Source organism: Podarcis pityusensis, assembly GCF_964106645.2.
Source record: "Podarcis pityusensis genome assembly, chromosome: 5".
NCBI classification, from domain to species: domain Eukaryota; kingdom Metazoa; phylum Chordata; class Lepidosauria; order Squamata; family Lacertidae; genus Podarcis; species Podarcis pityusensis.
This window is the reverse complement of record NC_138032.1, coordinates 87,775,491-87,789,347: the sequence shown is the minus strand read 5'-3', so window position 1 is coordinate 87,789,347 and position 13,857 is coordinate 87,775,491. Positions and strand designations below refer to the sequence as shown.

The window sequence follows — 13,857 nt, the reverse complement described above, 5'->3', positions numbered from 1 at the left end:
TTCGTAAGTTATTCAGATAATATACATCGGCAATAACACTTAAAAAATAATGTCACAGTCATGGAAAGAACACCAGAAAATTAATAACAACATCGCAGGTGCCTTTATTCTATCGACAGAAATAATTTCATGCGGGAACTGGCCAGTAACATGGAAACAATGGCCGTAACATGGATATATATAATATAGAATATATATATAGAGAGAGAGAGAATATATATAGGTACATAGAAAGAAAAAGAAAATGGGAATGTTCTACTTTCTCATTAGCTAGAGAGTCTACAGATAAACTCCTTGCCCTCTCGGCCTTCTAGGAACTGAATTGTTGTTTGTTTGGTGGAAGTGAGGGAGGGAGAAGTGCTCCCCCTTTTTCATGGATTTGAGGTGATGGGAATATAGTGCTCCCCCTTCTAATCCTCTCCTGTAGGGCTTTGTGAATTGCAGGCTCTCATCATTTCACTTTGGCCCTGCCTCTACTGGAATTACCCTTTCCAGGGACTTAATGGGCAAGCGCCAGGGTTTTCGCTGAGCCGCAGCAGTTTCCACCTATGTCCCCGTTTTTATGGGTGCATTATAGTTAGGGGGTTATATAAATGTTTTTGTCTGTGATCACTGTAAATCCTAACATTTGCAAAAGGCCCCAAGGCAAGCCAACCTTGGACGGAGGGAGGGAGAGAGAGGACGGAGCTGGGGGGGGGGAGGAAATCTCCCATTACTGCTGATTAAAAGGAGACTTTAATAAGCGCCTAATTCACTCATCGGGAGTTTTATGGAGAAATTAGAGAAGACAAAAATATCTCTGGCGGGGGTGGGGGCGGGAATCCCCGAGAAAGCCTGTTTCTGAGAGGGAAGCCAGGACAGAACCAGACCCCCTCAAGCGCCTTAAGAGCTAAGGCTGTCTAGGAGAAACCAGGTAACGTCTCCTGCCCATCTTGTCTCCTGCATATGCAGCTGTTTTCGCCATCACCAAATAAAGGAATGGAGATGTGCATTTTCTAGGCGAGAGGGGCGAGGCCACCAAATTACAGCCGCCTTGCATTTGCGGACTGCGGGGGGAGCTTGTCCGTCTGCGCCAAAAGCCTCGCCCAGCGGTTGTTTACCAAAAGCAAGCCTCCTCTCTCCCCAGCCCAGTTCCCCGCACAAGGGGCTCGCTTGCTTCCCCATATTTGCGGCTCCTCTCCGGACGCCCACCTGCTTTTCTGATGCAAAGGACGTTGCTTGCAGCAAGCAAGCAAGCAAGGAAGCACTCGCGCATGGGTGCACCTTTTCGGCCTTGTTTGGAGGGGTGGGTGGGCGTTAGTTGCTGGGTTTAACCCTTGAGTTTAAACTCTGAGCTTAAGCCCTGAGCTGGCCAGCCCCGCTGCAGAAAACACACACTCCTGAGCTGGCCTCCCCCTTCTTTCCAGCCGAGGCTGTAAAAAGGTCTCCGGCTTGTCTGGGTTTTGTGGCCAACGCTCCGTTGTAAAGAGGAGAGGTTAAAGTGTCGGTTGCCGAATAAAGAGCGGCGCACGTGGGCTTCTTAGCTTTGAGGGCAAACAAATGTAGCAAAGGGGGGGAAGAAAGAAAGGCTGGAGGGTGGGGGAAGAGCCAACAACAGCCGGAGCAGCAGGAGGCCCGCAAGACTCGGCCCCCCCTTCCCGCGCCTGCCTCTCCCTCCACCCTGTCCATTCATTTCCCCCTCTGCCCGGTGCCAAGGTGCCCACGCTAAGCCTAGCCTGACTGTATCCGTCAAGTCCCCCAGACATGGAACCCACCCAGGAGTCACAAAAGAGAAAGGGGTGGGGGGGAGAGAGAGAGAGAGGAGGGAAATGAGGGGGTCTTGGCTGGGAAAGAAGAAAGTAGCTTTAGGGGAAATGTGCCGTGGAGTGTGAAATTGCAGCCCATGGTGCTCCATATTGTACCAGAAGCTCTCTCTCTCTCTCAAAAAAAAAGCCACGCCAACCCCTCCTCATCCTCCAACGTGACCACAGGGGCAAGGGGGGGGGGGGGAGAAGAGACGGAGGATCCGGGCACCGGGAGGGGTGGTGGGGAGAAAGACGGACCAGGAAGCGGAGGACAGCGCCAAGTCTCCGCTGAGGGCCCGATCCACCGCCAAGCGCCCATTGCTTAAGCGCCCCTGAGTTGGGGAGTGGGCGCCTCGGAGCAATGCACAGCAACTTCTCAACATTCAGCTCATCCAGGGCTTCTCTGTGTATTTGCTCCAGTGTTTCCACAAGCGGCAAGTGAGCTTTTTTTAAAGCTCGGCATGCGGGACATATTAAATGTGCGGAAACGGAGCCCGTTTTAAATCCGGGTATAGCCCTGTAGCTGCTGCTGCTGTTTTTAACTCTGATTACCCCATACCTGGCGCGCCGTGCATTTTGGGCGCGTGTGTGCCCGCTTGTGTACAGCGGGTCTCCCGTGAATGATAGTCTTATCTCATGCATATAAGATAATCGAGGCTTTCTCCCCTTAGATGACTGCCCAACGCCGTCTCCTTTTAGCAAGAAGAAATGAGCAAGAATTTGGGTTTATTGAATCAAACCGGGAACTGGAAAACGCGCGGTGTGCGTCCCGAAAGGGCAACAAGGTTTCTCTGCCTGTCAGTAAGGCCTGTTTGGAGGCCGCCAGGACCTCGCCCTGGTAGAGGGAGCAGACGGAGTCCAATCTGGTTTGGCAGGAAAATATTTGCGCCCCAAAGAAACGAGGAGGGAAATTGGTAGCAGTTACTTGTTAGTGGTGGCGGCGTGGTTTTGTATCCTCTAGCGTCAAGAAGGCAATGGGGGTCGAGGTGCAAATATACTATCTAGAACTCCCTAGGTTAAGATAAACTTCATTGTGTTGCAGGCTGCCAGGGCGTGGGTGAGGTCTCTGAGGTGACCTTCGGGGAGCCTCGGTGTGTTGCAGGGGCTCGGATGCGATCAATAGGTTTGACTTGATCAGCTAAGGAGCCGGGGGAGGAGAGGAGCTAATGAAGTAAATGCAAAGATCACTATCTCCTCCGCTACTCCTCCAAAAGTTTGTGAGGTTCCCCCCCCCTTCCAAATTTCCGCAGAGGAGCGGTCGCCTCTTTTGAAGTGTAAATGTCCCGAGTTGGGAGGTGAGCGATGAATAGCGGGGACAGGAGACCCTCTTTGAAAAAGGAGAAAGAAGATTCATTTAAAGTAAAAACGGGGAGAAGCAGCCAAGCCTGACAGGCCGCGAGCGGGACTTGGGGAGTTTTCTCAAAGATAACAGAGGTGGGGAGAGAGGGGGTGGTGGAAGGGAGGGGAGGGGGGTTCTTTATAGTTATTGAAATCCAGTCCTTCCATCTGTTTGGGGAAGGAAGAAGGGGAAACGGTTTCAGGGATCCTACTTGAGGAACAAGCAACCCCCCAACCCCCTCAGGCTGATAGGGATTGTTGTGTGGATTCGATTGTTGACAAAGCAATTCCTCCAGGAAGTCTTTCTCGGAGAGGGGCAGGGGGTGACACTTCGGATGTGCCGTGAGATTAGAGGCTCTCTCTAACAACTCTTTGGATGCCCGGAGAGCACAACTGATATACCGATTCACAGATAAAGATGGCAACCGCAGCGATCTGTTTGTTTTCAGGGCCGTAAATATACACATATATAATATGGTTCTCGCGTTGGGATGTTTTATAAGACCTACGGCTGCAGTTAAAACAACATTCTATATCCGATACTTCAATGGGATTTGGTGGCATCTGCGGCTCTGCACGACCTTCTTGCAGCCGCTTCGCTTCTCTCTTGTTGGGGAGCCCGTCACTCCGTGGAGAAGGCAACGTGGGGACGCCTTTTCTCTAGGTTTGCATTTTTGCACCTGCCCACTTTCCACCCAAGCATTGGGCTCTGGGTGGGAGAGGCTTTTCTCCCTCCTCCTCCTGTAGAACCTCGATAAGGAACAGGCCCTCCCCCGCTTCCACTGCCTCGTTCCCACAATCAGAACTATTGTCTCCTAAATATAGGGTCAGCCTATAAACCTGCTGGAAGACAGAATGAACTCCCCTGTGCGCTAATGACGAGGCGGGGAGGGCGGCGAGGGCCTTGCGGGGAGGGGCAAACAATAACCTCCTAGGAACAGATGCACCCCCCCGGGGGGTGCTGCGAAGGAAAGAGCATGGGCGGGTTATAAAATGGGTCGGCTGGGCCTAAGTCACCGCTGTTAGCTGATGTCCGAAGTGGGGTTTATACTTCATGGGTAGTGGCCTGCTTCTTGCAGATGAAATATGTCTTCCATATGTCTGGAAGAAATAGCACGAAAATACCAGAAACTACATTGTTTCATTTCCAGTAAAAAGGTGTGTGTGGATTCGGTATAATTTAAATAAATTCTCTGCGCCTTTTCTGGATCCCTTCCCGATACAGTCGGGCGTGTGTGTGTGTGTTTATGTGTGCAGCAACTCCTGGGGGGGGGGAGGGGAGAGATTAAGTTAAAATCCGGTTACTTTGAAACTTTTCGCTAGGTCTGGCGATGGAAGCTGCGCAGAAAGCAAACCGCGGAGCGCCATCTACAGGCGCAACCGGGAAAGGGGATTTCACCGCCTTCCCCTTTCTCTGTATTCGTTCCGGATTTGCTTCAGAGCAAATCATGTTTTCCACCTGTATTCTGAGCAGGGTCCCAGGCACACTAGCACAGCCTACCTCTGCCACCACCCAGGCTCCAACTCCACCCTGGTCGGGAGCGGCGAGGGAGGCATTCCTTCTTTGATCTGCAGCTTCGGCTGCTCTCCTCAAAGGAGTTGGAAAAAGTCTGAGGTGGGGGGAGGAAATTCAGTCTGGGATCGAGGTGGAGTGGGGGGAGGCGAACAGCACAATATCCAACGGCTGGGAGGGGTGCAACAAAGGCCGTGGGGTGGCGAGGAGAGACAGCGTGCGTAATAAAATAATATATTGCATTGCCCGTACAAAAATTATAGGCGAACTCCAAAAATATTATATTGGATATGGCCATAATTAACCAACGACTCCCACGGCCCAGTTATTCGAATTTTAAGCCTACTTATTCCCATCGATCACAAGAGCGTTGTGCACATATTAGAACTGCCCTCGAACCATTTCCTAGAATAGGCCCGTGGCAAACCGATCTCTGATCCAGTGAAGCAGAAGGACGAGAATTTGGCGCGGGCACTTTCTCTGTTGTGTGACGCGGGCGAGGAGAGTCCTCAGAAAACCCGTCCAGCGATTTTGTTTTTGAAAAATAATAATAATTTAAGCCGCCGAACACACAAGCGGGCCGAAAATGTCCAGAAAAATAAAGAGAGAGGCGCTTTTGTAAACACAGAGCGGGAAAAGAGACGAAGAGAAAAGGGAGAGAACATCAGCTTAAGTGCCAATTTGATTTATGAGATGGAGGAAAATATTTCATCAAGGAGATCCTTGGCTTAACTGGTTATTAAACAAAGAGGTTAGTTTGTGACAGATAAGCGGAGAGGTGGGAAGGATGGATCAAAAAAGGCAGAGGAAGACGGAGCGGCGCTTCGCCTAATGATACAAGCCGAGGAAGGCAACAAAAACCCGAGCTAATATTCACATCTGTCTGTTTATTAATCTCAGGTTGGTTCCCGACTCTCTTTCGTCAGTTTCCTGCGCGTGTTTTCTGATGCCACCTCTTTCAGTTTTTGCCAGTTTTTGAAATCCATATACTAATACATATCGTACAAAAAATAATAATAAAGAAAAATTAAAAGTTTAAAATGAAAACGGGAGAGGAAAAATAAGAGACAGGGTCATTAAGTCATAACACACGCGCGCGGTTTTAAAATTCTGTTTCTAATGGAACGAAATGAAAATGCGGGCAGAGGTACAAAAATCTGGGACGTTTGAAACAAGCCCCACGAAGGCGGAAATACCCAACATATTTACTTGGAAGCAAGCCCCATTGGAATCAGTGGGGCTTGCCTCCGAGTAAACGTGGTTGGGACTGGAAAATGACTGACAGCTACTGCAAAAAAGTGTTTTCCATCTCCTCCCTATGCCAGATTTTTCTTACGCCAGAGTTCGAGGCGTTTTTAAACTGAATTCCCCGCAGGCCCTTCACACAGCTGGTTCACACGACCCTCCCGATGCCCAGATTAATCCCCGGGACCTCGAGGGCCTCGTCCCCAATCGCTCAGGTCTGCGGGTGGGGATTGGGGTGGACAAGTGCCTGCTGGCTTTGCTGGCCGCAGCCCCGACCTCCAGGCGACTCGAGGGAGAGCGCGCCGAGTTCCAGCGATTTAAGCCGAGGCCGCTTCGCTGCCCGGGCGGCCCCCGCGCCTCCAGATCCGACCCTTTCGCCTGCGTTTGACTGAGGGGCAAACCGGGAGGGAGGGCGCGCGCTTAGGCGCGCGCGCAAAAGTCGACCCTCGCCTTCGATTCGGCTCCAGCAGCTGAGATTTCTGGAGGCGGAAGGCCTCCCACATTAAAACAAATAATGGCGGCGGGGGAAGTGTTTTCGGGGGGGGGGCACATTTACATCTACATCGGCAGGCTTCCAACGCGCGTAAAATACGAAAGTAGACCCCTTCATCATCCCATGGCGTGGGAGAGGGAAGAAAACAAAGCCGCGAGGACTCTCTGCGCCCGCGGACTTGCCAAGGTGCTACCCAACAGTTGATGCCCCCTGCGAGTTTCGTGGCCCTTCCCGGATTCCCCGATCGCCCAACCAACCAATCAACCACTCCGCGCCTTCCCTATACCTCGGCGGTTTTGGTCCTCTCCCCTCTCCCTGGTCTCCTGGATCTGCTCCCCTCCCCCGCGCCGGCACCCACACATAGATATATTTATTTGTTGGTACGTATTTTTTTTTTTTTTTTGAGGGGGTGCGTTTATCGCTTTGGCGGTGACAGAGCGCCGGACCTTCCTCGCCGGGTCTCCGGCGCTGCGTGTTGGCGAATCCGAGAGTGTTGGAATCTATTGCCTTTGTCTGACAAGCCATCCATCTCTCTCTCTCTCTCTCTCTCTCTCTCTCTCTCTCTCTCTCTCTCTGTGTGTGTGTGTGTGTGTGTGCCCGGCGAAAAAGGGAGGGCGAGAGCGAGAGGGGAGGGGGCGGAGGTGTGTGCGAGGGAGAGGGATAGCGAGAGAGAGAGTGTGTGTGTGTACGGAGAGGGGGGGAGTCCGGGGTGAGATCTGGAGGGGGGTTTGCCGCTTTTAGAGAGGCGCACACCGGCGACGGCAGCTCCATTCTCCAGGCAAAGCTCGTGGCAAGCACATCCCACCTTGTGCAAAAAAGAAAAAAAAAAAGGAGACGGGGGGAGGAGAGAGAGAGAGGAGAGGGAGGGAGGCGACAAGGAAGGAGGGAGCGAGCGAGCGAGCCAGGGGGGAAAAAGTCTGGAAGGACCAGGAGGAGCCGGGTTTCCTCCTTCGCCCTCCGCCTAGGGAACCCGGAGCAGCGGAGTCAGAAGCAGATCCTCGACGGCGGAGAGAAGAAGCGCCTGCCTGGGTGACCCACCGGCCCATCGCTCCCGGATTTGCCGCCGTGCCGTCGAACGAACTTGGCAGAAGCGAACTCCGCGGCGCCGGCGACTTGGAGAGCCGAGCGCGACGCTGCTGCGCTGCGCCGGCCCGACGGGGCCCCCGCCATGCCGTGCACCTGTCCTTGCTCCGGGTGGGGATCGTGAGCGCCGCCGAGGAAGGAAAGTTCCCTTGGCCCTCCGCCGGCCCAGGACCGGCAGCGAGGGAAGAAGGGCGACCCGGGGGGCGGCGCCACCACCGCCGCCGCTTCGGCTTCTCCATCTTCTGCTCCTCGTCCAGGCCGTCGCCCGGCTCCCCGTCGGCGCGCCGAGCCGGCTCCCCGTCCGCTCCGCCGCGCCTCCGGCCCGATTCTCCCCCAAGTGCCGAAGTTGACTCTGCGCGGCGACACGGCGGCGTCAGCCGACTTCTTCCCCTTCCTCTGCCTCCCCATGGATATGCACTGCAAGGCAGACCCCTTCTCCGCGATGCACCGTGAGTACCGGCAGCAGCCCTCGGCGCCGCCGCCGCCGCCGCCTCCTCCTCTCCTCTCCCTCCGCACCTGAGAGCCCCTTCCCCGCTTGCCATCTCCGCCGGCTGGAAGGTGAAGCAGGAAAAAGGCCGGGCAGCCGTGGCAGTCCTTCCACTTTCTAGTGGACTGCGGGGAGTGGGTGGGGAGAGGTTTTAGAAGGGACCCCCTCACCCCACACTCCTGGCGACACTGTTAGCGGAGTGAAGACCACCAACTCCCTTTCCATAGAGCCAAATCTTTGAAGTAGTTCGGAGGAGTTCTGGACTTTAAAAATGCAACCTAGGGCTTCAGTTAGGCAGGAGAAAAGCCCGTAGATATAATGAAATTATAATTGGATAGGAACATAATATAGTGTGCTTATAAGACGTCGGTATAAATCTATATACTGCCTTTCCCCTTAGATTTTGCATTATCTGATTTGTAATTATTAAACGGGGGTCAGGAACGGAAATGCAAGCCTTGGCGTAAGCTGAGAGCGCTTCCTTTAAAATAAGGATTTTAAAGGCCTTTCCGTTCGATTCGCTTTGCCTTTTCTGAAGTTTTGTGCGTTGAGCTTTCCATTTGCCACATCCCCCCCCGCCGCCGCCCCAAATCCTCGGCCTGTCTTTTAAATGCATCCATGTCTGACGCGGAGGGGCAGAGGATCCCGGAATTGTTTCTTTCTCAATCCATTTCAGGAGGAGCAAAACCCAGAAATCAACCTGGCTCTTTCTTCTTATTGTCGCGGCTCACCGTCGCCTTGCCTAACACTTTGTATTTAAAAGGAAATTGCGGAGAAACAATTCTGTTTAAAACAAAACAAAAAGCAACAACGTTCAGTTGAAACCAGAGAGGGGAGACTGAGAGAGTCAGTAAATGAATAATTAACAGCAATCCCTAACTTTTGACATCCTTAACTTTCAAGCATATGCCCTACACAAAAATCACGCTTAAAAAGACACAAAGGAGGGGAAAATAATGTGTTAGGAGTTAAAACGTATTTTGGGACTAGGAAATCGGGCGAAAAGGACCGATGTTCCAACCAATAAATACCTTTAAAAAAAAACAACCAAAACCGACCGTTGTCTATATTTTTCGCATTTTTTGACATTTCGTGTCAATCACCTGCCTCTTATAAAAGCAAAACTGAAATGATTTCAGCTGCAGTTTGATGTAGGAATGTTTTAACAGGCCGAATCCCACATTAGGTATATCTAGAACCATTTAAAATTAAACAACGTGGCTCATCGGAAGGTTTAATTCCCTCCTGCAAATGCGGGGGGGGGGTGTTTTTTTTTTTGTTTCTTGGAAACGGGGTGAATTTCGTACCCCCACAACCTCTTCTGACTTGCTCCGGGTAAAAGCGTGCGCCATTCAACGAGCGCCCTGCGTTACAAAGGGACGGCCGGAGCACGAAAAGCGAAAAACAGCCGTAGGAAAGGAGAGAAAAAATAAATAAATACAGACTCTAACCCCGAAGGAAGTGAATTCAGAACTTGGGCTGGTGTGTGGCTGGGGAGACGCAGGTGCAATAATCTGAATTATTAATCCCTTAATCTTTTTTGCATCTGTTGCCTTTTAATACTCTGTAATGCGAGTTATCAAAGGTGCCCTGAATTATTCAGGAATGAGGTGCTGCAGAAATTGCCTGCTTGGTAACTTTAGAGGCAACATCTGCAGAAGGTGACCCAGACAAATGAAGGAAACAAACAGATACAGAGTGAGAAAGAGAGGCCGGTCAACGCCATTCCACCTGCAAAAATTAAAAAATAAAGAGAGACAGTGAAAAGTGTGCGGTGGATGCTCTGCAGGTTGTGGGGGGGCCGGGGAGGTTGCAGGAAGACGACCTGAAATCCCCTCTTAATTTCACGAAAACAAAGCCGTGGCAGTGGTTGGGGAGCGGCGGCGCGGAGTGCATTTCTGTGCAACCTCCCCGCCAGTAAATAGGATGTAAGCGGGCTTTAGAAGCTAAGCATCCTGGAAGGTGCTTGGCGAATAGGTGAAAAAACTCTATTTGCGAGAAAGGACTGGGATCGATCGCAGGGGCAATGAGAGTTTCCACTAAGTTCAGAGCCAATAAGTCAGTGTCACAGAGTACCGAGGAGGGTGGGAGCTCGGCAAAAATACAAACAGATCATTTTTCAGTAAGCTTGGGGAGGAAAAAAAAACCAAAGATTTAAGATCTCTTTTTCCCTTCCTTCCTACCTCGCCCAGGCAGCAGCAAAGGTTAGGTCCGTTGTGTGCTAGTTAAATGCAGCGCGAGGGAAGCGCTCTATTCACCTTGTGGGTGTAATCACTCCAGGGACCTTTTGACACTTAACATCGCTCCGGTACCTATTCCAGTTAAACACCGGAGAGGGGGCTTCAAGCAGCTCCCCAGTCCACGGCAGGTTCCGCCTGGGCTGGAGCGCCTGAAAGGGAAATATTTCGGCTTAAGTGAGTTGCGGATCGAGGCGCAAGGGAGAAGGGACCGCGGGGAAAGGCTAATAAACAACAACACGGGGGGGGGGGGAGAGGCTTCTCTTAGAGCCTTTTGGCGCTGTCCAAAACATCCAAACCCCCACAGATTATTGTGGCAAGCGCTGGATTAAAATCCGTTCCGTGAAATTCCTGCTTCGAGGACAGCAGGGATAGACCCCTGCCCCGCTGGATTTAGCTAAATTATAAATTATTAGACTGCTGCAAAAGCAGCTCAGGTCTGGGAGATTGTCTGAGGCGGGGAGGATAAAGAGGAATATATAAAAAGATATATGGCTTAAATAAAATAAAAACAAAGCGCGCCCGAAGCTGGTGTAAATTATTATTCCTCTGAAAAATAATTCCGCATAATGGGAGAAATTATGCTGAAAAGCAAAGAAAGAAAAAGGAAAGATATAAAATGTTAGTGAGGGGGGAGAAGAAAAAAGACGGACTCCTTCGTTCTATTTTTATACCAGCGTCTATGTAGCAAATTTAGCAATAATTTTGCTATGAAACAATTGAGCGGCCCCTCAGAAAGAAGTAGGATTTCGCCCGTGTCAGAGGATCGAGCCCGGCCTGTTTGGAAACTTGAGCAGAGCCGAGTGGAAATATAAATTGAGGGAAGAAAAGAGAGAGAAAAGGAGGGGAGAATTTGAGGAGACCTTCCTCCCGAACAGAGATTTTGGTTTCCGGTGGGAACGGCCAGGTCAATCACCTGCCACCCTCCCTAGGGTGGGAAAGACCCTAAAAAAACACACAGGGGAGCACCCAGCCCCGTTGGGCGCCAGGAGAAGGCTCCCTTCCCCGAGGGGGTCGAATCCTGCCTGCCTGCCTGCCTTCCCACCCCACCCCTTCCCCTGTCATTGGCGACTTGTCCGGCTTAACTGCCCAGACTAATGTTTTTCTCACTTTCCCCTCCTTCCCCTCCCCTCTCCTGCCCTCCCTTCCTCACCCCCGGTGTGCGTGGGTCTTCGCTGTTGTGTGCGTGTTTCTTCTCTCTCCCCAGCAGGGCACGGGGGTGTCAACCAGCTCGGGGGGGTGTTTGTGAACGGCAGGCCCCTGCCGGACGTGGTGAGGCAAAGGATCGTGGAGCTGGCTCACCAGGGGGTGCGACCCTGCGACATCTCCCGGCAGCTGCGGGTCAGCCACGGCTGCGTCAGCAAGATTCTGGGCAGGTAAGGCCCGGGCGCGCGTGGGGAGGGCAAGCGCCGCCAGGGGCGGGGAGGGGGGAGAGAGAGAGAGGCGCCTCGGCTGCCCCTTGGCACAGTCTCGGTGTGGACCTGGAAGCGGAGCCCTGGACCCCGGGGGCGAAGGGAGGCCCGGCTCGTCGGCGCTGCGCACCCGCCACCCAGCCACCCAGCACCCACGCTCCTCTCTTGCTTTCTTTTGTCTGGCACTATCTTAAAACAGGGACCTGCTGTGGGTTCGGAAAGAGGGGGAAAAGCCCACCAAGCAAAGAAACAAAGCGATTGCAACCCAATTTGCTGTGAGACCAACCTGCAAGTCTCCCCTCCCCGCCTCCTCCTCCTCCCAGCTAAGACAGGCCGGGCCCTACTTTCTCTCCACCCCCAGGTCAGCAGGAACCAGCAGGCCGGCAGGCTGCCTCTCTCTCTCTCTTCTCCTCCTCTCTCTCTCTTTTTCTTCCTTCTCTCCCCCCCCCCTCCGCCAAGTAGATGTCACCGCCCTACAGCAGAGCTCAGCTCAGAGGGGGAGTGGGGAGAAGGCGGGGGGGCAGCTGAGCCGAGTGCATGCCAGGGAGGGGGCTGGAGGGGGGGTCGAAAAAAATGTAGATTTTCCACTATCACCCCGCTTTCTTTGCAAAGGATTTGCAAAGGGATTAGCAATTGCCCGGCGAAGGGCAGAGAGAGAGAAAGAGAAAGAGAGAGAGAGACAGAGAGAGAGAGACAGAGAAAAAAAAAGATGCGTCTGGGTTTTTTAGGGGGTGGGGGAGACCCGGGACCAAGCGCTGGGGAGGAAATCGGAGTCGAGGAAATCCCCCTTAAAAAAACCCACAACTCTCAGTTTTCCCCTCCCCCACGGTTAAGTGTGTCTAGCTAACTTCTCCTGGTTGTAGGTTGGCATGGGCAGGGGGGAGGGGGGAGTGTTGTGGCCAGGGTGCCCCCGGCCTCTGCATCGTCCTGCCCCGCCGAATCAGGCGTTACGCGCGCCAAGGGCCTGTGGAAAATGGGGGGTGGTGTTTCCGGGGGCTGACTCCAGGCAAGGCGGACCCTGCAGCCCCAGGACGGGATGCGAGAGTGGGGTTTCCCTTGCAGATCCGCGCGGGGGGGGGGGGCGGGAATGCGGGGTCCAAAAATCGCCTCCCCAACCCGTTGGTTTGTGTGCACGTGTTCTGGAGCGGCGGTGGGCGCGGGGTGCGTGGATGGATGCAGGCTTGGGGGGTCAGCTTTGAACCTCGCTCTGCGCTTGCAGGTACTACGAGACGGGGAGCATCAAGCCGGGCGTGATCGGAGGCTCTAAGCCCAAAGTGGCGACCCCCAAAGTAGTGGATAAAATCGCCGAGTACAAGAGGCAAAACCCCACCATGTTCGCTTGGGAGATCCGGGACCGGCTACTGGCCGAGGGCATCTGCGACAACGACACCGTCCCCAGCGTGTCCTCCATCAACCGGTGAGTCGCACACACCAGCGCCTCCTGCGCCCCCCAGCCTCTGAGCGCCACCGGGTTGCTTTGCTGGCGGGACACCCAGCCCGCCTTCTCCCCCCACCCCGCCCTTGTCCCTAGAGGCCCTGAAGACCCCTGCCCACCCCAACAGACGCTTCCTCTCTTCTTCTCTGAGTCCTCTCTCTCTGTGTGCCTGTCTCTCCCTCGCTCACACTTCGTCTGAAAGGACAAAAAAGGAGGTCTCCATCCTAACTCCTGGAGCTACTCCAGTTTCCGGGGCGCGCGCGAGCTTCTGGACCGCTTCTGTATATGCCTTAGGGCGTGCCCGTGGGGCTCCGAAGGCTTGTCTTGGTTCGCCGGGGCAGATTTTCGAAAGGAGATGGTTATGGGGCTAACGAAATGTAGGGTGGTGACGCGGGTAGGGGGAGCAGGAAGCCGGGTCCACGGCGCATCTCCCCAACAGTTGTTTCGGCGCGCAATTGGCGACCGGGTTGTTGGGGGAAAGAGGAGATGGACGCGCTCATAGTATCTTTGCCTCCCTGGGAAAGACGGGCGTTTTCTCTCCGGTTAAACCTCTAAAAACATGAAAAGCTCCTATATTGTGGAGACGATTGCCGTGCCGTTCAAATACCAAATGGTGATTTGTCTTAAACAAACAGTCTTAACTTCTACTACTACTTCTTCTTTTCCTCCCCCTCAAATAAGAGGCCTTTCTTTCCCCCTCCCCCGGGCAATGACGCTTCCTTTTGGAGGAAGAAAGAGCCCTCGCACCTTTTCGAGCCCCTCGGGAGTTGGAGAAACTTCTGAAAGGAAGATTCGCTTAGGTCAAGGGTTACAAACAGTTGTGTGCTTGC

The 13,857-nt window shown here is 53.3% G+C and overlaps 1 protein-coding gene across 9 annotated transcripts in view; it reads left to right on the top strand.

Annotated features, from left to right (window-relative positions):
* Window positions 1–7,598: 7,598 nt before the first annotated feature.
* Window positions 7,599–13,857, top strand: part of PAX2 (paired box 2) — a 147,747-nt gene continuing 141,488 nt past the window's right edge. For 2 of the 9 annotated variants that reach the window (XM_081005584.1, XM_081005585.1), the window contains exons 1-4: window positions 7,767–7,905; window positions 11,388–11,556; window positions 11,792–11,953; window positions 12,812–13,009. In XM_081005584.1, the coding sequence (XP_080861710.1) occupies window positions 7,863–7,905; window positions 11,388–11,556; window positions 11,792–11,953; window positions 12,812–13,009 (572 nt within the window). In that variant the 5' untranslated portion in view covers window positions 7,767–7,862. Of the gene's footprint in view, window positions 7,906–11,387; window positions 11,557–11,791; window positions 11,954–12,811; window positions 13,010–13,857 lie in introns of all 9 variants that reach the window. The other 7 variants (XM_081005590.1, XM_081005591.1, XM_081005588.1 and 4 more) reach the window with 6 other exon arrangements.